This window comes from Dreissena polymorpha, chromosome 16 (genome assembly GCF_020536995.1).
Source record: "Dreissena polymorpha isolate Duluth1 chromosome 16, UMN_Dpol_1.0, whole genome shotgun sequence".
NCBI classification, from domain to species: domain Eukaryota; kingdom Metazoa; phylum Mollusca; class Bivalvia; order Myida; family Dreissenidae; genus Dreissena; species Dreissena polymorpha.
This window is the reverse complement of record NC_068370.1, coordinates 27,700,818-27,723,371: the sequence shown is the minus strand read 5'-3', so window position 1 is coordinate 27,723,371 and position 22,554 is coordinate 27,700,818. Positions and strand designations below refer to the sequence as shown.

At 35.3% G+C, this 22,554-nt stretch overlaps 1 protein-coding gene across 4 annotated transcripts; it reads left to right on the top strand.

Moving 5' to 3' along the window:
- Window positions 1–7,498: 7,498 nt before the first annotated feature.
- Window positions 7,499–22,060, top strand: LOC127862672 (serine/arginine-rich splicing factor 4-like). 4 transcript variants are annotated; one of them, XM_052401894.1, is made up of 11 exons: window positions 7,612–7,767; window positions 10,465–10,595; window positions 11,256–11,452; window positions 12,409–12,522; window positions 13,362–13,430; window positions 14,349–14,417; window positions 15,051–15,926; window positions 16,872–17,056; window positions 18,139–18,203; window positions 18,451–18,545; window positions 19,301–19,780. In XM_052401894.1, the coding sequence occupies exons 3-11, from the start codon at window positions 11,257–11,259 to the stop codon at window positions 19,423–19,425; spliced, it is 1,794 nt and encodes a 597-aa protein (XP_052257854.1). In that variant the 5' UTR covers window positions 7,612–7,767; window positions 10,465–10,595; window position 11,256; the 3' UTR covers window positions 19,426–19,780. The 4 variants fall into 4 exon arrangements, with proteins under 4 accessions (XP_052257857.1, XP_052257854.1, XP_052257856.1 ...); XM_052401896.1 differs by lacking the exon at window positions 7,612–7,767 and adding an exon at window positions 21,588–22,060 and having other exon boundaries at window positions 9,043–10,595; window positions 19,301–19,393; XM_052401895.1 differs by lacking the exons at window positions 7,612–7,767; window positions 10,465–10,595 and adding an exon at window positions 10,828–10,956.
- The last annotated feature ends 494 nt before the right edge of the window (window positions 22,061–22,554 follow it).

The window sequence follows — 22,554 nt, the reverse complement described above, 5'->3', positions numbered from 1 at the left end:
TCTTCATTTCCGCACTGATTTACTTCAAATTGATACTGAACCTCTCTTATGACAATATGGTCAATCTCAACTATGCATGGCCCCATTACCAAGCCTAGGGCGCCCCGTCCACATAGACCAAACCCACCCAAAATTGCCTTTTACTATAATTTCATCATTTCTACACCGATTCACTTCTAATTGATACTGAACTATTCTTATGACAATTCAACCATACATAGCCCCATTACCAACCCTGGGGCGCCCCGCCCACATAGAATACACCCACCCAAAATTGCCTTTTACTTAAACTTCTTCATTTCTACACCAATTCACTTCTTATTGGTACTGAACTATGACAATATGGTCAATCTCAACTATGCATGGCCCCATTACAAACCCTGGGGCGCCCTGTCCACATAGACCACGACCACCCAATTTTTTTTTTCAAACATAACTTCTTCATTTATTCATTAAATGACTTCAAATTAATACCGAACATCATTCTCTTATCACAACACTGTCTATCTCCACCATCCATGTCCACATTATCCACCCTAGGGCGCCGCCCACATACGCCACACCTTCCCAAAATTGCCTTTTAATATAACTTCTTCATTTCTACACCGATTCACTTCTTATTCATACTGAAATTCTCTTATGACATTACGGTCAATCTCAACTATACATTGCCCCATAACCAACCCTGGGCCGCCCCGCCCACATAGACCATGCCCACCCAAAATTTTGTTTCAACATAACTTGTTCATTTATTCACCAATTGAGTTCGAAATCTGTGACAGAGATTCGAAAAAGGCTCATAACTACTGTGTCCCTTCAGATATTGTTTTCAAATTTGGTATGCATGTGTATCTAGACAACACGTTTCCATGCGCATATAATTTTATACCCCTGTTACCTTGACCTTGAACATGAGGTCAGTGTTCATGTTTCAAAATCTGCCACCACGATTGGAAAAAGGCTCATTACTAATGTGTCCCTTCAGATATTGCTTTCATATTTGGTATTCATGTGTATCTGGACAAGACATTTCCATGCACATACAAGTTTTAACCCCTGTGACAATGACCTTGAACTTGAGGTCAGCTTAAAGGTTTCGAAATCTGCGACCGTGATTCGAAAAAGGCTCATAACTACTGTGTCCCTTCATATATTGATTTCATATTATAGTTAGTTTTGTTCATTTATATTTATTTATCCATTTATAATTATTATTAAGTAAGCAGTATATTTGTTACCATAACAAATATTAGATAATGATTCTTTTATGATACAATTTTCAAATCATAATGGGCTTGCTCAAAATGAAACTATATTGAGCAAGTAGCATGTGTTTTGGTAGCTTATTTTAATACACGTTGAATTTGTATTGACTCAATAAACATGAAACAAAGATTTTCTTTTGAGACTGCATATATGGCTAAGGCAAGCTTTCGCAAACTTGAATGTGCTTTTTTTGTATTTTTAACTTAACCAAAATATCGTTACTCTGTATCTTACAATTGTTTTTTTTGTGGGTTCAATCAAAATATTAAGTTAAGACTAAAAACAAACAGAAAAAATATTCATTTGCGAAAGGTTGGAGAGTAATGTCACATCTCTTGCCCCCCAGTGACACATGCAAGTAATACTCTTTGTGTCGTGAAATTATGAGTTTTATGTTTCATTATATTTGTGTAGTCAAATGTATTATGTAATTGCATTTGTACATAAATGAACTTTGAGGAAGTGGCGCATACTGACTTTCCATAAGATCTTAACAATACAGTGGCACAGGTGGCGCATACTGACTTTCCGTGAGTTCTTAACAATACAGTGGCGCAGATTTCATCCTTATATTGGCGGAAGACCTTTGAATAACAAAAGCCAGTTGGGCACCAATAAATTCAAGGGAGTGACTCCGCGCCAACTTGACTATGATGGGTCAATATTAACATTCTGATTGACAAGATTGGATGGTATATAAGGGGCCAACAGTGTTTGGGCATCAGAGTTTCTACCAAAAGTTCCACCTACAGACTGTTTGGATTATATCTATAGTTCAATTTGGATATTACTGTGTCCCTTCAGATATTGCTTTCATATTAAGGTAAGTTTCGTTCATTTATATTTATTTATGCATTTATAATTATTATTAAGTAAGCAGTATATTTGTTAGCATAATAAGTATGAGATAATGTTTCTTTTATGATACAATGTTCAGAACATAATGGGCTTGCTCAATATGAAACTATATTGAGCAAGTAGCATGTGTTTTTGGTCGCTAATTTTAATACACGTTAAATTTGTATTGACTCCATAAACATGAAACAAAGATTTTCTCTAGGGATTTCATATATGGCTAAGGCAAGCTTTCACAAACTTGAATGTGCAGTTTTTGTATTTTTAACTTAATTAACCAAAATATCGTTACTCTGTGTCTTACTATTGTTTTGTTTTTGTTCAATCAAAATATTAAGTAAAGACTAAACACAAACAGAACAAATATTCATTTGCAAAAGGTTGAAGAGTAATGTTAGATCTCTTGCCCTCCAGTGACACATGCAAGTAATACTCTCTGTGTCGTGAAATTCATGAGTTTTATGTATCATTTTATTTGTGTAGTAAAATGTATATGTAATTGCATTGTACTTAAATGAACTTTGAGGAAGTGGCGCATACTGACTTTCCATAAGTTCTTAACAATACAGTGGCGGAGGTGGCACATATTGACTTTCCAGGAGTTCTTAATACAGTGGCGCAGATTTTATCCTAACATTGGCGCAAGACCTTTGAATAACAAAAGCCAGTTTTTTTAACGAAATGACATCATTTTCCTAGCAAACTTCTTTAGTAAACTCTTAAACAATGTTTATAAACTGTGAAAAAAGCATAAAATAAAAAGAAAATGTGTTGGATTCGGGGGAATATTTATATTTTCCATGATCACTCGTGAATTAAAATCAATATTCCACTGAATCCAACAAATATCCTCAATGTAATGTACTTGATTTTAAATGAAATAATTACAACATGTAAAACTGCATATTATGCACGTTTGAAAAAACACAATTTATTCCCAAGTTGATGTCTTATTCCAACTTCACATAATACAGTGTTAACAGATTTCATTTACATCCTGGACAAGAAACCCAAACAGAGAAAAGTGTATGTTGTATGTAAGTTATCATACTTAAAAAGTTTGTTGCAATGACCAAAATACAATTATGTTTTAAAATACACTTTTGAATAACGTTTTAAAATACACTTTTGGGTCACTAGGTCAAAGGTCAAGGACACTGTGACCTCTACTATAAAACTTTAACATTGGCTCTTAAATTAAAGTGCTTCCACCAACAATTTTGAAACTTCCCCGGGGAAACATGTTCATGAACTTCATGAATTTATGTGTGAACTTCATGAACCAGTTCATGAATGGACAAAATATTCATGAATAAGACAAGTCTTCATAAACACCAAGTTCATTAACTATAAACATGTTCATGCGCTTTGTGAATTTATTCATGAACTTATGTCATGAACTTCATGAACCACTTTAAAAATGGACAAACTTTTCATGAATAACACAAGTATTCATTAACTCCAAGTTCATAAACTTCAAACAGGTTCATGAATTTATTAATGAACTTAATACACTTCATGAACTGGTTCATGAACATAATATTGCTGTTTTTACAAAGGAAGAATAGTGTGTGCACAGGATGTTGCAACAGAAGCAAGCTGAATGAAGCCACATGGTTTATGTCATTTGGAAATTAAGTCTTTAATAAATAACTGGCTAAACTTATCAGCCATTGGTTCCATTTCAACTTCTTTGGCACTGTGTTCACTAATGTTTCCTAATTTTTGCTACATTGTATCGCTCTTTCCTCTGCTTTATGAATGTTTTTGTCATCAACAGAATCAAAAGCATAACCAATCATTTCATACTCATTAACTGTTTGCCAACATGCCGCTGAAGTGTCAGCAATTCTAATGATTTTATTACAATGTTGAATTTTATCTTAAAGTTCTTTCAGTTTACCAGGAATATCGCCCCTATATATTTTAATGACTGTGTTAAATAAGCTTTAGAACATAACTTTGTTGTGTTATTCTTCATCTTTGTCTTTTAAATGAAGATCCCCCAATCATATTTTTATATGTTTATGAAAATATTAAACTGGGAATAAAATAATATTGTTGTTATCATATTTCAATTGTTTGTCCTGTTAAAATATTTCTCAACTTGTCTTTAAACAGTTTTTTATATATCTTTGTGAAACCTGTTTATTACAAATTCATAAAGTTCATGAATCTTTTTGTTTCAGAGTTCATGAATTTGTTCATGAATAAGATCATAAAACCTAAAAGTTCATGAAACATAAATTTTGCTTTTCATGAATATCTTGTTCACAAATAGATTCATAAATATTTTGAAAAATTCATGAACCTTTTTGTGTCAGAGTTCATGATTTTGTTCATGAATAAGTTAATGAATGCTAAAATTTTGTGAAACAAATTTTGCGTTTCATGAATATCTTGTTCATTAATTGATTCATTTATAATTTCATGAATAAATTCATGAAGTTCATGAACCTGTTTCCCCAGGGTTAATATGTAGATGCAACTTGTTGAGGTTTACATACAACACCAATATTTATGTCACTAGGTAAAGGTCATGGTCAGATCCTAAGAAGCCATGGCCAGACTCTTGATTGAAATACTACTCATCAGAGCGGGCGTGGAGCAAAATCCCGGTCCAAAGAAGCTGAGGAAATCCATAATCAACAGACATCAGAAAGCCATTAGACTGTCCAAGTATAAAGAAGAACAAGAGGGCCATGATGGCCCTGTATCGCTCCACTGTTTTTTATGTGAAAAAAGCTTGCAATGTGCATGGGTTGAATTTACTCAAGCATGTGACTTTCTCTTTCTATCCCTCGTCCCACTGGGCGCTTAAAGTTGGAAGGGTTAGCATTTTTCTATATAAATTTGGCCCCAGGGGCATAATTTGAACAAACTTGGTAGAGAACTATAAGATGTCACTACATACCAAATTTGGTAGCCCTAGGCCCATTGGTTATGGACAGGAGGATTTTTTAATTTGCACAAAAGAGGCTTTATATAAGCGTATGTTCAGTTTTGTGACCCCTGAGGCAGAGTCAAATTTGAGCCCAGGGGAAAAATTTGAACAAATTTGGTAGAGGACTTTTAGATGTCACAACATACCAAATTTAGTAGCCCTTGGCTCAATAATTATGAACAAGAAGATTTTTAAAGTTTGCACAAAATAGGCCTTATTTAAGCATATGTTCATCTTTGTGACCCCGGGACAGGGTCAAACTTGACCCCAGGGGCATAATTTGAACAAACTAAGAAAAGAACTTTCCCAGGGGCTTAATTTGAACAAACTTGGTAGAAGACTATTAGATGTCACTACATACCAAATTTGGTAGCCCTATGGTTATGGACAAGTAGATTTTTAAAGTTTGCACAAAATAGGCCTTATTTAAGCGTATGTTCATTTTTGTGACCCCCAGGGCAGGGTCAAATTTGACCCCAGGGGCATAGTTTGAACAAACTAAGTACAGAACTATTAGATGTCACTACATACCAAATTTGGTAGCCCTAGGCCCTACAGTTATGGACAAGAAGCTTTTTAAAGTTTGCACAAAATAGGCTTTATATAAGCATATGTTCATTTTTGTGTCCCCCCAGGCAGGGTCAGTTTGACCCCAGGGGCATAATGTGAACAAATTTGGTAGAGGACTATTATATGTCACTACATACCGAAATTGGTAGCCCTATGCCATACAGTTACGGACAAGTAGATTTTTGAAGTTTGCACAAAATAGGCCTTATATAAGCATATGTTCATTTTTGTGACCCCCGGGGCAGGGTCAAATTTGACCCCAGGGGCATAATTTGTTCAAACTAAGTAGAGAACTATTAGATGTCACTACATAACGAATTTGGTAGGCCTAAGCCCTACGGTTACGGACAAAAAGATTTTCAAAGTTTGCGCAAAATAGGCTTAACATAAACATATGTTCGTTTTTGTGACCCCCAGGGCAGGGTAAAATTTGAACCCAGGGGCTTAATTTGAACAAATTTGTTAGAGAACTATTAGATGTCACTACATATTAAATTTAGTAGCCCTATGCCATACGGTTATGGACAAGTAGATTTTTTTAAAGTGTTCACAAAATTGGCCTTATTTAACGTATGTTCATTTTTGTGACCCCCGGGGCAGGGTCAAATGTGACCCCAGGGGCATAATTTAAATAAATTTGGTGGAGGACTATTAGATGTCTCTACATACCAAATTTGATAGCCCTAGGCCCAATGGTTATGGACGAAAGATTTTGAAAGTTTTCACAAAATAGGCCTTATAAAAGCATAAGTTCAATTTTGTGACCCCCGGGGCAGGGTCAAATTTGACCCCAGGGGCATAATTTGAAGAAATTTGGTAGAGGACTATTAAATGTCTCTACATACAAATTTTGATAGCCCTAGGCCCAATGGTTATGGACGAGAAGATTTTGAAAGTTTTCACAAAATAGACCTTATATATGCAAATTTTCATTTTTTGTGACCCCTGGGGCAGGGTAAAATTTGACCCCAGGGGCTTAATTTGAACAAATTTGTTAGAGAACTATTAGATGTCACTACATACCAAATTTGGTAGCCCTATGCCATACGGTTATGGACAAGTAGATTTTTTTAAAGTTTGCACAAAATAGGCCTTATTTAACGTATGTTTATTTTTGTGACCCCCAGGCAGATTCAAATTTGACCCCAGGGGCATAATTTGAACAAACTAAGAAGAGAACTATTACATGACACTACATACCAAATTTGGTAGCCCTATGCCATACAGTTATGGACAGAAAGATTTTTAAAGTGTTCACAAAATAGGCCTTATATAAGCATATGTTCAATTTTGTGACCCCAGGGGCAGGGTCAAATGTGACCCCAGGGGCATAATTTAAAGAAATTTGGTGGAGGACTATTAGATGTCTCTACATACCAAATTTGATAGCCCTAGGCCCAATGGCTATGGACGAAAGATTTTGAAAGTTTTCACAAAATAGGCCTTATATAAGCATATGTTCAATTTTGTGACCCCGGGGCAGGGTCAAATTTGACCCCAGGGGCATAATTTGAAGAAATTTCCCAGCAAACATGCGTCGTCAATACAACGTCAGATTATAGTCGGATTTTGGTTGGCTGGTTATCAACCAAATGCCAACGTTGGTACAACGTTAAATTTCTAACATCAATAAAACGTTAGTTATCAACGTTGTACCAACGTTGTATATTTATAAGAGTTAAATTTGATGATAACCGAGCCGGGTGGTTTAAACCGCTCAAAATATGAAAGAAAAAGTAAATAACTTTTACAGTAAAATCGCTAAAAATCTGCAGGTGCCTTATTAACTCCCCTGCAGAATATCGAAATAGGTGGCACTGCATTTCAACTCACAGTTTCGTACATGATTCTTCGAAATAATTTTTAAATAAAAGTCCAAAACTAAATAATTAAATATGTTATTTTGTCTTAATTTGTCATAATAAAGACATCTATAACAATAAACGATGGTAAACACTTGTAAAACAATAAAAACTAAAAAGCGAAACTGTCGCGCATGCGCTCGGAGAACCGGATCTAACAAAAAAACGTGTGCGAATAAACGTAAACATCCAACGAAAAACCTCCGATTCAACGAAAAACCTTCGATTCAACGGAAAAGAAAATAGAAAGATATCAACCAGGAAAGACAGGTATTCAAATGTATTATGTTTGTTCATGCATGAGTATGCCGAAATAACAGCGAGCATGCAGAGCGTCATTAAAAATGAAAGTCCACTGTTTGAAAATGGGTGGGGTAAAGTAGGGTACTGACTGTGTGGGGACAACAATTAACCAGCCGTCCGGTTAGCTCAGTCGGTAGAGCACTTTGTCTAGTGTTACGGTGGTCGTGGGTTTTTGCCCCACACTGGGTGCACGCTTACCTCTGATAATCACTTTAGTACTAAACTGACGATTTTCTACGGGCAATTCTCACTTTAGTCTCCTCGAAGGCATTTTCCATCTAGGTTACACTGATATATACTGATATATACTATTGTTACGCCTATCTACAATGACAGACAAGATTTGACTTCCATTGGGTCTGTTCTTCATGAGTGCTTATGGAGAGTGCAAGACCACTCCTGCCCCCACTGGCTTATGAAGTATTCTTTTTTAACAATAATGTGTGAACTATGATCTAAATGGACAAGAAAATATATTTTTACTGCTGCCACACAATCAAGCAATTAACGACTGCTGTTGTGATAGACTGATATATAGTTATTATAATCTAAAAAGTAGTACCATTGTTTAAATTGTAAATAAATTAATTTTTAATGTAATTTTCAAATATTTACAAAGTACTGTTGCTTCGATGAAGGCAGATATGCCAGAGCCGACGATCTGGTGAAACCTTGTAGATAATTTAGTTTATTAAACTTTTATTACAAGAGCTAGATTTCAGCAGTAAAAATGAATGACTCCATGCATGTAAGAGTGTATATTAACTTAAATAGATGTAATTTACTAACTGCTATATTTGAAAATTGCATTTTAAAGCATGCTTTTTAATTCCTTTTTCAGTTTAAAATTGGGTCAATTATGTCATACTGGAAACGCTATCGTTCGAATGTAGCAGCTGTTCATGCCTTAGCAGAAAGTAGTAGTGATGAAGACCAACATCAGGAAGATCATGAGCTGTCTCATTCTCCAGATCATTTCACCAATGAGAACTTGTCTGATCCGTCTTCCAATGAGAGCTTTGACAATAATAACAGAAGTGAAGATAATTTTTCTGACTTTTCCTTTTCTGAAACAATTCAGTCCTCAGATTCTTCTGAGACCGAGTCAAGTTTATCAGAAGATGAAAGTGACAATTTAAGGAAAAATTTGGCATCATGGGCAGCAAAACATAATGTGAGTAAAGTTTGTGTAGATGAATTGCTAACAACTTTACAGCCACATTGTAATGGCCTCCCAAATGATGCAAGAACTCTTCTTAAGACTCCAAAATCAATAGACTTCAGTGAAAAATGTGGTGGAAAATATATATACTTTGGAATGAAAACGGATCTACTGAAAATATTAAAATTGAAATCATTTTCTTTAGAAGAGAACACTGTAAAACTTAATTTTAATATCGATGGAATACCTTTGTTCAAGTCAACAAGTGCACAGTTTTGGCCTATTCTTTGCAGTGTAAACAGTTACACACCATTCATGATCTGTATTTTCTATGGAGAAGGAAAGCCAAATTCACTCGAAGACTTCTTGTCTGATTTTTTAACAGAATTAAGTGAACTAATCCAGGACGGAATAAGTTTAGAAGATACGTTGATAAAGGTTGAAGCAAATGCTTTTATATGTGATGCTCCAGCTCGTGCATTTCTGAAATCTATTAAGGGCCACACTGGTTACAATGCCTGTGAAAGATGCACCATACATGGCTACCACACAGATCATCGTGTCGTTTTGGACTCTGATCATTCTTGTGAACTTAGAACTGATAAAGCCTTCAACGCAAATAGATACCGGGACACTGGGCACCAAATGGGAGAAACACCTTTAGTTACGTACGGAATCAATTGTGTTAAATCTTTTGCGCTTGATTACATGCACATGGTATGTTTAGGCGTGGTAAAACGTATTCTTGGATTTCTAAAGCAGGGACCAACTAATTGCAGGCTATCTGCACAACAATTAACCCAAATTTCAACAAATCTACTAATGTACTCTGGCAAACTGCCATCTGAGTTTGCTCGTCAACCTAGAACATTATATGATTTTGAGCGCTGGAAGGCGACAGAGTTTCGGCAATTTTTGTTGTATACCGGTCCAATTGTCCTCAAAAAGGTATTGACAAAAGATATGTATGAACACTTCTTGTGTTTATCTGTCGGCATGTCCATTCTTCTAGAGAGTGATAATGAAACAAGGAATTTTTACTTGAACTATGCACGGGAATTACTGACATATTTTGTTACAAAAAGCAAAGAATTTTACCACCCGAAATTCATTGTTTACAATGTACATTCACTTATTCATTTAGCAGATGACTGTGAACACTTTAATTGTTCGTTGAATGATATTTGCGCTTTCCCTTATGAAAATCATTTGCACTCAGTCAAAAAACTTGTTAAAAATGCTAAAAATCCAATAGTTCAAGTAGCTAAAAGGATCCAAGAGAGGAGTTATACAGCTAATGTCACAATTAAACAGAAATCTACATTTAGTGTTATTTCCACAAAAGAAAAAAACAACTGTTTCCTACTACAAGATGGAACATACGCCTTTGTGAAAGAAAAAATTGACCAAAAAACTCTGCTATGTCAAATTCTGAAACCAGAACAAGCCGAGAACTTTTTCACCAAGCCCTGTGAGTCAAAGCTTTTCAACATTGCTTTCAGGAAGAATAATCTGCGACTGAAAAGGAAACGTGTTGCTGTTGGTGAACTGTATAAGAAGCTTGTGAGATTTCCATTTGAAAGGGGAGTTGTCCTCGTACCCATGCTTCATACAATTGAGCACTGAGCAAAAGGTAAGAGTAAATTGAGTCTGCATCTGGTTAGCAAGTTATGAGCATGCTGCATGATTATTGAATGATTTAATAAATTATGAACTTTCTAAGAGCATGTTAACTGCTGCAGTGCCATGTATAAAATTTAAATAAATTCTGGCATATAGATATAAAGTATAAATATTCAGACAACTTTTTATGTATATACTGGGGGACATATTGTTTTCGCCCTGTCTGTTGGTCTGTTTGCGCCAACTTTAACATTTGCTATTTCTTTTGCAATATTGAAGATAGCACCTTGATATCAAGCATGCATGTGCATCTCATGGAGCTGCACATTTTGAGTGGTGAAAGGTCAAGGTCATCCTTCAAGGTCAAAGCGGTAAGGGGGACATAGCGGTTTCACAAACGCATCTTGTTTAGTAGTTTCTTTTCTCAGCACTGCCATGTATGTGAAATCGAGACTTCCCAAAAGAGATACCAGAATGATTTTGTGTCAAAATTTAAACATTTTAAACAGGATTTACTTTTCCAAAATTAAAATTGGGAATACAATAAAATGGGACCCCATAGCTTTCGAGACCTCTGATATGAGAAACTGTTAAAAAAAGAAAAATAATTAGAAATTTTAACTCCCAATATATACATAAAAATATAATGAGTAATGATTTTTATCTTCAGAATGTACGCTTTAGTAGTGTGGTTGGAAAATGGAATTGAGGTAGAGGGAGTCATTCCAATTTCCTGGGTGGACTTCATAGAAAATGTGATATATTGGCCACCTGGAGTGGACGCAAAACCCTACATAGAAAAACTCAGCACGCCACTAATAACTTCCTGGAGATCCTTTCCGTTGAAGAAAGTTAAACATAAGTCTGGTGAGTAAAATTAACTTTAATAGAGGACGCTCTTAATGAACATCTGGCTTTTGTCAATTTCAATCGGGAATCCTCGGCTAATTCCGATTAAATCATGCCTCGGTGTATCTGGTGGAAGGACATGGGGTAAAACACCCCCAATTATTAGCTGGAGGTTAGGATGGGCCAAGAAGTAGTTCAAAGTAGTTCGGTTGCTTACGTCACACTTGCGTCATACTAGATTTTGGCGCATCTTACCCGAGCCTCTCGGTTGTTTTACATGGTAGAATCACATGATCATCAAAATGGGGTCAAAATGGGGTCGTCCAAGATGGCAGCCTACTACATACATTTGGGTCACAATTTGAAAAATTTGACGAGGTGTTCCGAATGTTGTCAATTTTTGACAGCAGTTCAACATCGCATCTGGCATTTCTAGCAGGCCTGTAGCAAATATATACATGTATAATTTTTGTGTCATGGAATAGACGTATATCATAAGCAGGGGTGTAGAAAAGTAAAAATGAAAGTAGGAGGTTGATTTGAGATTTTTTTCTAAGTAATTTTTGTTATGAAAAGTAGCCGGCAAGAATGATCAAATGGCCAGCCAATTTTCCGTCTACCAATTTCTTTCAACACCCCTGCATTAGTACATGTATATACAAATGTTGAGGTTGCATAATTGAAAATGGTAATTTTTAAGAGTGATAAGATGAGACCTGGCAAACTGCAGTTTCAATGTTTATTATAAAACTAACTTTTGTCTGCTGATTGACCAGTTCATATTGCAGTTTATTTAGAAGATTCTCTATCTGATCAAAGTCTAAACCTATACTGAGAGTAGTCAGTAGACCCATTATAGTATTATAATATATTTAAATATCTGCATAGAAAATAACTGGTATTTGAACTTTTATGAATGGTTATGGTTCTGATGTACCATATATTTCAAGTAAAATTACTTTTTAAAATTTCAGAACAGAAGTCTGAATGTGATGATTATACTTTCACAACAACTCAAGAGACAGATTCAGAGGAGGAGGATCTGAAACGGAAGCCAAAGAAGAAGAGCTTTCAAGATTATGTAACTGGTTAGTTTTTTTTAATTATTTTCACAATGGCATATCTTATTTTCTGTTAGTATTACTAGTGTTTTTCCCAGGCCCTTTTAGCGTGGCGATTCGCCACGCTGCCCTCCCGGCTCGCCACTCTGCCCTTTTTAAAGGCAAAACTCGCCACGCGCCCTTATTGATAACATCTTTATTGACTAATGACCTAACGTGTCCGCAAAATCAGCGTCCATGATTGTGTTTGACGTTTCGACTGATTTACTCGAGAGACTTCAACGTCTAAGCAACTATATTAATTGAGTAGATTTAATCTATAACAGTGTAATCACATTATAATTTATTAGTAAAAATTACCTATACAAGTATACCCATAGCCGTTATCATTGATAAGTAATTATCTATAACAGTACTTTTACAGTTAAACGGCACCACGCGTATATCTGCCCTTTTTTGCATTAACCTCGCGTTAAGATGCCCTCTTCAAATTTACTGCGACATGCCCCTTTGTCCTCCTGGAAAAAACACTAATTACTCAAGGTTGGCATAAAAATCATGAAACCAATTTCTTACCTAGTTGTGGGTTTTAAGGCAATTTGCTCGAACCTTAAAAACTTGGGCTGTCGACCCTGCTATTTATAATTACTAATTTTTTTTTATCTATCACAAAATCTTGGTTAATGCATAATTTTAAAATAAATCTAATGAACAACAGTATTTTACAGTTATTACTGGCATCCTTTGCGACTTGACAGCAATTAAAAAAACGTGGAAGAAACCTTTCTTTATAAATATTCTTGAAAGTAAATCCAGTAGTGACAGATCTAGACTAGCCATGTGTCTGTACGCTGTTCTTGTTTTAGGTTCAGAAACATCAGATGCTTGTGCTACAGGCGGTACCAAAACTGGAGATTCTGAACATGAGAAATCCAGTGAGTAATTTTCTTTTATCAATGTTTTTCCACAGTGAAATCCGAATGTCGTCGACATCCGGTTTTAGATTGGTTCATTTGAAATGTTGCAGACAGGGATTGTGATGGTAAAGCACATTTTTTCCTTGTGAAGGTTTAAAGACTATTCTTAAGTTTTGATTCTGTGCACTAGAAGTGAATACTCTTCATCAGAGAAATATCCAAAATCCTCTGGAAATGTCATATTAAAAAATGCATACTTCACTAATTCCCTTTATACTAATTTCTCTTTGAATTGGAAAATTGTTTGTATTACTGATAACTCTGTGTTAATTGTAGTATGGTTATGAGTGATGATCCGGTTGCTGAAGGCCAGTCTCTTGGATTAAACAATTATGAATTTGCCAGCAGATTTCCAATACTAGTATTTCATGTATTCGAAGATCAGAAACATTTCCTATTAAAGAACTTTCTTAAAGTTTGCAAAGAAAAGAAAGTAAACCAAAGAACAACAGTATTTTGCCGTTATTACTGGCATCATTTCCTACTTGACAGCAATTAAAAAGTTGTGGAAGAAACCTTTCATAATATGTGTTATTGAAAATAAATCCAGTAGTGATAGATTTAGACTAGCCATGTGACTGTAAGCTTTTTCTTGTTTTAACCCCTTGTGGATGATGGGCTTCTAACTCAGAATTGGAGTAACCCTTTAACCCTGTGTGAATCGTAAAAGGTGACTTAATAGTTTTAAAAAACAATGGAAGTTTATGCATCTCTTAGCTCCAGCAGGGGATGTGGTTTTTTACCTTGGATGTTGCATTGAACTTTGTAACATCCGTGGTTAGCCAAAATTATTTTTCCTGTTTGGTGCCAGATGATCTGAAATATTGATTGGACTTGGTGCATCATAAAAAAGCAATAAAAATCTTAATGTTTTAGATTCTGACACATCAGTTGCTTGTGCTACAGGAGTAACTTATACTGGAGGCTCTGAATATAAGAAATCTGGTGAGTAATTCTTTTTTGTTTTTTTTTCAATGAATTTCATTATTAACAAATGCTGCTACAGAGATTGTGAACTTAGTCTACTTCTTACCATTGTGGCTGATGGATATATCAAAACAGAATTGCTGGCATGATTTAACCCTTCTTGAATCATAAAGGCAACCAATTGCAGTCAATGCATCTCTTATAATAAGCAGGTGAGGGTTTTTTGACCTGGGTGTTGATTTAACTTTTGTAACACCCAAGGTTAGGCTTAGCCCAAATCATCTTTCATGTAAGGCGCCAGATGATCAGAAATTTTGGTCAGTGCGCAATAAATCCAACAAAATACTTCTATGGCTAGGAATTGCATTATATTTTAGTGAGCATCTTGTGTTCAGATTATACAGGTTGCCCCATTCTATTTGCTCAAGTTACACTTAAGACTACTCATCAAGGACATAAATAACATAAGATTTATTGATTGCTTTCAATTATCAAGCACTGAGAAAAGTGAAGTCTAGCTTCCGTGGATAGTGTCCTTTTATTTCTTTTACCCAGAATCCATTTAACATCGATAACACTATAGCTGATAAATATATAGATGTTTTTTTGGCATACCATCAGTGACAGTGGTTACTTTTTTCTTTTTTGTAGGAACATTGCCAATACCACCAAATAAGAAAAAAAGTACATCACAAGCAGTTATAAGTCCAGGAACAAATCTGGCCTCCAAAAGTCAACTTTCTGGTCTGTCCCAGACTAAAACTTCTACAAGTCAGTCCCTGACCAAATATAGTAAAAGTTCTAATTCTGGTCAGTCCCAGACCAAAACTGCTTCAAGTAAGTCCATGACCAAAAATAGGCAAGGTTCTATTTCTGGTCAGTCCCAAACCAAAATTGCTCCAAGTAAGTCCCAGAGCAAAACTACTCTAAGTCAGTCCAAGAGCAAAAGTACTCCAAGTCAGCCTCAGGCAAATAAAAGTAGTTCAGGTTCCCTTACTGGTCAGAACAAGACCAAAACTATTTATAGATCACGGTCAAGGTCCTCTTCCATGTCAAGTTTACCATTGAGGTCAAGGTCTCAAAGTAGGTCTAGGTCAAGGTCGTCTTCATTAGGACAGATTAATATGTCACCCTTTATGTCCAGCACTATGTTAGAAGACAAGTCATGCAGGTCAAGGTCTAGATCAAAATCCAATGAGTCTAGATCAAGGTCAAAATCTAAAACGTATCGCCATAATCGTTCCCACAGGTCTAGGTCAAAATCATATAGGTCTAGATCAAGAACAAATGAATCTAGTTCTCAGTCAAAAAATAAAGAGTATCGAAAATACAGGTCTCGGTCAAAGTCATACAGGTCTAGATCTAGGTCAAGATCCAATGAATCATATGCTAGGTCAATAGACAGGTCCAACAGGTCATCCCGCAAGTCATTTGACCGATCAGACAGGTCAGTTGTTCCCCCGGACAACTCAACTCGGAAGTCATCGACTAATAAAACTGAGGACAAATTTCCTATGCCAGAAGCACGTAAGCAACTGTTGTCAATATGAGCCCCGTTTAGCAGAAATGGGTCTTACAGTAAAAATGACTATTGAAGAAACGCAACATAAGGATGACGTCATTATTGACATGTAATTGGCACTTAAAACTGAGGCTCATTTTTATTGTCTGCTTTATACCAATTACAATAAATGCTAGTCGTATTATAGTATCAGTCTTGTTAAAAGGATCATGTTATTTTAATGGTGGCTTTGCTCCAAGGTTTAAAGACTTTTAGAGAGAAATTAAACACCTTGTATAACAAAGTAAACTGTAGTATAAATGTACTGATACGAGCCTGTTTATATAGGTACAAATCTAGGTCAAGTGCCATCTTAATTTAAGACAGTGCAGTTAGTATAGTGTTATATATTATTTATAACTAATGGTAGAAAATTGACTATTAAGAAATTTAAAGGTGTACATTTTTTGATGAAACAGAAAAGGCTGAATATTTGTAATGTTATTAAGCATAAAAATCTTCAAACATTACCCATTTCTGCTTTACGGGGCTCATATAGGCGTGAAGTAATGAAGAATGTGTTGGAATACCCTTAAAAAAATAAACTTGAAATGGTTGTCAGTCAGTCTTAGATCAAAGAATTAAAGTAAAAATATGGATATGTAGAAATTTACATAATATAATCTTTTTGAAATAAGAATTATGTTAATAAATTATTTTATTTTATTCACTAACATAAATATTGGAAAGTCAAAAGTCTCCCTAAATAAAAACAGCCAGACTTAATTAAGGACCTTAGTCAGTCTGACAAATTTTTGTAACTCTGATTAAATGTCTGTCAATGTAAATTTCGGAAATGTTTTCCAGTAAATGTTCAATGTAAGGCAACATTTTCAGCATCTTCTTGAAGTCTGAATAAAATTGCATCTTCTTAAAGTCTGAAAACCGATGTTGATGTATCATCTTTACAGGATTTCAGAGACGTGTTCTGTTCAAACTCTGCGAGTTAAGTGCAGAAATACAGTCTTTGAAAAGAATAAAAAGTGTACGACAAGTCGGGACTGTTGAAGAAGAGGACTTTTTCCAGGCAGATTCTATTGATGAGTTCAATCTGTTGGACGAGAGAATAAAAGGACCAGAGGAACGACAAAAAATGGTAAATATTAATATATATAGAAATCAGAATCATGCTACATAAGGCGAATACTTTCTTAAATAAGCCAGTTCTATGGATTTACTTTAAAGTCCCTGTTTGCGGACATATATATATATATATATATATATGCGCAGAATTGTAAAAGAAAAAGTATTTTTATGGTGGATATCACTGAAAATACAGTTGAAATTGTTTGAAAACAAACCATATAGCGTTTTTTTGGGGGGGATTAAGTACTGTGAAGTACGAATTCAACCTAATTGATATTCATGAATCGTAACTTGACTTCAATAATAAACAAGAAAAATGGCGGATATGGATGAATTTAGTGGAGAGAATCCAAGAACAAATGCAAATACATCTGTTACAGACGGAAATTGATTTGCAACACTACGCTTTTGCTAAATCTATGTTTTAATCTTCTATATGAAAATAATATGCTAATCTTATAATTTGCAATACTCATGACTGCAATGATTTGCATGTATTTATTTATAATCATTTTATTGATGAGAAACCAGGTTGTCAATGTCAACCTCGATAAAAAATAAATTTCAATGAAGTAAAGTTTAGTTTTATATGCAAAAAAAACCTTTTATCATTAAAAATCTTTTCATCAAATGGGGACTGAAAGGTTTGACCGTATCTGTATGACCAAATTATCCACATTACTAATACTTATATAAGAACTAGACCGAGTCCTAACAAAGACTGACATACTTGTTTAACTAGGGGAAAAAAGTACACTGCCTACCTGCATACTTCTGTTGTCTATCCCACAAAATCTGATTATTTATAATACTGTCTACAAGACGTCTAGTAACATATGAAGGCAAAAACAGCAGGCACTAGTGCCAAAAATTGTGATACATTTTGATATGTTTATCATTAGTACAGATAAAAACTCAATTTTTAGTGTTACTGCCATAGATCTGAACATGCTTTTGTATGGAATTATGGCACTCATGTTAAAATTTTCTAAAAACTTTTATCTGGAAGATACATTTATCTTATGCTGTCTTTCAGGTTAATAAGCATGTTCTTTTTGGCAACCCTGAAATACAACTGTCTAATTCTTTCAGGTTTATCATCTTTCACTGATTGGTGGAGCAAATACGAAGCAGGCTGTGCAGAACATATTAGAAAGGTATCACATTTTGTTTGTTATTCAATATTGTAATTTCCATTGAGCTGTTTGAAGACCATGTTTGGTGTGTAATTTGTTCACTGTCATAACCATACTTCCATAAAGATTTCTTCTCTAAATGAATGTTTGAAGACACCTAGAAAAGTCAATCACTCATACTGTGTTTACTCCATCTCTATTTGCTTTCTTACTATTGTTTATTAGGTGGAATTAATTCATATGTTAACTTGTATGTGTACTATTTCAGATTGATGTCTAATAGACTGATGTCTAAATTCAACTCAAAGGGAGTTAAAGGGAAGCTATCGTTTGAATCATCAGAGACATTCAAAGTTGTAATTGGTATGTTTATTTGCCTTTAATTTTTAAGTACAAAACTCATGCCATACTAATGCCTCAGTCACACATTCACGGGTGCTAATGCCGGTTCCACTGCGGATTAAATCTCAAGGACGACCCTGGTAGTCCAAGCCTGTCTGTGGTCCAATATATACGGATCATGTACTTTAGTGTTGCTATATGTTTTCACATAACTTCTAATGATATTGTCTTGAATCGTTACGGTACAACACAATAAGATACGGTGCTGACACGGAATGATTCTAACGAATGCTTATGATTTTAAATTTAAAGGCAGACTTAAACAGATCAGTACTTTGTAGTACAGTTTGTGGGGATGAGCTACATCTGTTTGATCCATAGTAAAGTTTTAAACATTTTATGGACAGGCAAGTACTTCTATGTATGACTACCAATAGCTACAGAGACAATTCAGAAAGCTACGGACCACAAAGATTGCCACTTATGATGCCCGATCGTATCCATAGTATAATCCCATGTCTTATCCCTGTATGTGACTGAGGCATATATAAAGGCATAAAGAAATGCATAGCTTTATAAGCGTGAACTGTAAGTTGAATAAAAATGAATGTAATGTCAAAGAGTTATTACACTTGTGTAATTTCAAACTATTCAACAGCGTTATATTACACCCCCTTTGCATTATTTATGATATAAGTACATTATAGATTATAATAAATTTAGGCGGCTTTATCAATGAACAAATGAAAAAGAATGCAAAATAATTCTTCTTTCAGCTAGTGCCATGAAGGGAAACAATGATATTACAGAACACCAAGTCAAGGAAGTTATCAGCTACCACCTGAAATACGCCCCATACAGGAAAGGAGGTGGAAAAAGATACCTTGACAATAATCCATAATTTTTTTTAATGACATGCTAAGGATGCCTCACGCTTAGGACCTGCGGATAAATGTTTTGTGGCTTATCCCTTTACCAAACAATAACGGGATTTTACGGGATTGTTGCAGACGAATCTTGAAATAATAGTGATACAAGGAGAAATTGCTCATGATGAACAATTTCTCCTTTTATCACAATGATTTCTTCCCTACCACATTAATTTCTCCATATTCCATTACAATTTTGTTAGCCTTCCAAAACCTCTTTCAATTTCTGAGTGTCCAAAATTTGCCATTTGGTAAAGGGTTAAAGTGCTTATTGGTATGAAGGATTAATGAAGCTGTACAACAATCTTTTACACATTTAATTTCACCGATTTCTTGATATCTTTTAACCCTGTTTAAACATTTATTCATGATTTTCATGTAATGACGAACACTGTTAAATAGTTTTGTATTAAATATGATATTGCAAGACAATTACAAATGCCATCAATTCTTGACCCTTAACCAAACAGTAACAAGATTTTAGGGGATTGTTAAAGACAACTCTTAAAATGTTTGTGGAAAAAGGAGAAATTGCTTAATTATTTCTAACTTACCAAATCAATTGTTTCATATTCTATAACAATTTAATTAGTCATCTGCAACCTCTTTCAATTTTGGTCAGTCCAAGATATGTTGTTTGAAAAGGGTTAATTATCTCTGTATCCAGTGATGAATCAATTAGTGGTCTGAGTCGAACACAAAAGTCTTTTATCCAGTGTTGAGTCCATTACTGCTCTGACTAAACCCCATAGGTAGTTCATTACTGCAGATCTTTGACTCTTTTAGCAGACAACCAATTTGAAACTTTGCCATAACAATTGTATTTGGCATCTGCAATCTGTTTCAATTTGGGAAGGTCTAAAATTTGTCGTTTAGTAAAGGGTAATGGGTGCAATCAAGCCTCGCAAAAAAAGTTTGCTACTATTACTATTGGTGATTGTTTTGTTTTAAACAGTCTTATTGCACATGTATATTGTAAAGTTTAATTACAACATGGAGAAGGCCAAGATTTTGTATTTTGTAGATCCATAATTGTAAATTACTATGTGTTATTACTATATTTATAGCAAACATGTGCTTGACATTTTTTTAAACAATGAAAATGCTACAACGACCCAGAACACACTCAAATAGACGTTTGAAATCTCAAATTCAGTAATATCATCATGAACTGCTGGGTCGATTTCCATCATACTAGATCTGTTATGAATTTACTCTTGAAAGGACTATTTGTGAGCGATCCAGGCCAAACATGTTCTAACTTCTTCATTACATTGCTTTGATAGATATGTCATGTGAATGTTATTAATTGAATCATTTAATGAATTGACCATGTCTGTAGAGATCTGTAATGAATACACTTCTTGGAAGAAGTACATAAAATGAAATGTTTGTTCGTTTTCATTTAAAGAATTACATTTTGCAAAAAGATAATTATGTAAATATGTGGTCATTGAAATGTCTGTCACAATCCCCTTTGAAAAATAAAGATGGGAAAACAAGATTTTTAGCTTGGCTGTTTTCGGAGAAAACCCGAGGTATTGTCATAGCCAGCTTGTCCTGTCTTCTGTGTTCTTAAACCTTAACATTTGTCACACTTGTGAACATTGCCTCTAAAATCAAAGTGGTTCCGCCTACAACTTTCTGACTTCATATTTAGCTGCACCTTCATGATTTCTACACACCATTCCCATTTTTGGGTAACTAGGTCAAGGTCATTTTGACCTGCACCCACAGCCGAGCCTTGGCACCCGTTATGCGGCGCTCTTGTTGTAATAATGCCCACGTTCAAAAAGGCGGGTATATTGTTTTCTGGATGTCTGTCGGAAGACCAGTTCGTTTCCATTAAAAGAAATCCTCAACAAATTGAATATTATTGACTTTGGGCAGTAGATGGCCTCTAATGAAATTGAGATCAAAGGTCAAGGTCACTATCACAGTGACAAATTGGCTTGATATTATCCATGTCGATAAGCCTTGAACAGTAGATGACCCCTTTTGAAATATGAGTCACTAGGTCAAAGGTCAAGGTCACTATCACAATAAGTGAAAGTAAGCGTGATATATATCCAAAAAAAAAGACGGAAAGGGATAACCCCAAACCTCAATAGCTTAACCCCTTTTCCCTTTTCAGCAATCCAGAGGACAATGAAATCAAAAAGCTAAAAAGGATGACAATGCCAATAAAATCCTGTGCATACCATTGATATAAGTTGAAAACATCGAGTCAAAAGGTGAATCCTGTGTCAAGTCCCTGCTTTGTGGACATAAGTCTCCGACCGCGGAGCTCTTCTTGAATATTATTGGTTTGGAATTTAGATTTTGTAGGGAGGTTGTACGTTGCATGATAGTTATTTGGTTGGGAGAAGGTTGCAGGGAGGTTGGGAGAAGGTTGCAGGGAGGTTGGGAGAAGGTTGCAGGGAGGTTGGGAGAAGGTTGCAGGGAGGTTGGGAGAAGGTTGCAGGGAGGTTGGGAGAAGGTTGCAGGGAGGTTGAGATTAAGTTAGAATCCGACGTTGGGTCAACGTTGAAAAATGACGACGCAAAAGTTTGCAAAATCAACCACCATCCAACCTTCTCCCAACGTTAGAATCTGACGGTGGTGCAACGTTGGTACAACATCAACTGTTTGCTGGGTTGGTAGAGGACTATTAGATGTCTCTACATACAAAATTTGATAGCACTAGGCCCAATGGTTATGGAAGAGGAGATTTTGAAAGTTTTCACAAAATAGACCGTATATAAGCAAATTTTCATTTTTTGTGACCCCTGGGGCAGGGTCAAATTTGACCCCAGGGGCATAATTTGAACAAATTTGAAAGAGGTTCACCCCAGGATCATTCCTGAGAAATTTCATCAGAATTGGACCAGTAGTTTAGGAGAAGATGTTTTAAGGAAAAGTAAACGCACGCACGCAGGCACGACGGACACAGGACCATGACAGAAGTCCCGCTGGCCTTTGGCCAGTGAGGCTAAAAAGAGAAAAGGCTGTCTTTGGAGGAGGATCAGATTGAAGCTATAAAAAGTTCTGAAGCTGAAATAAGAAGAACTCGGAGGTCATGGAGTGAAACAAAACAAGAAGACAATGTTAAATGTAAACGT

Excerpts from the sequence above, each read along its gene's own strand:
- LOC127862672 (XM_052401897.1), top strand. The coding sequence starts at position 8,660 with ATGTCATACTGGAAACGCTATCGTTCGAATGTAGCAGCTGTTCATGCC.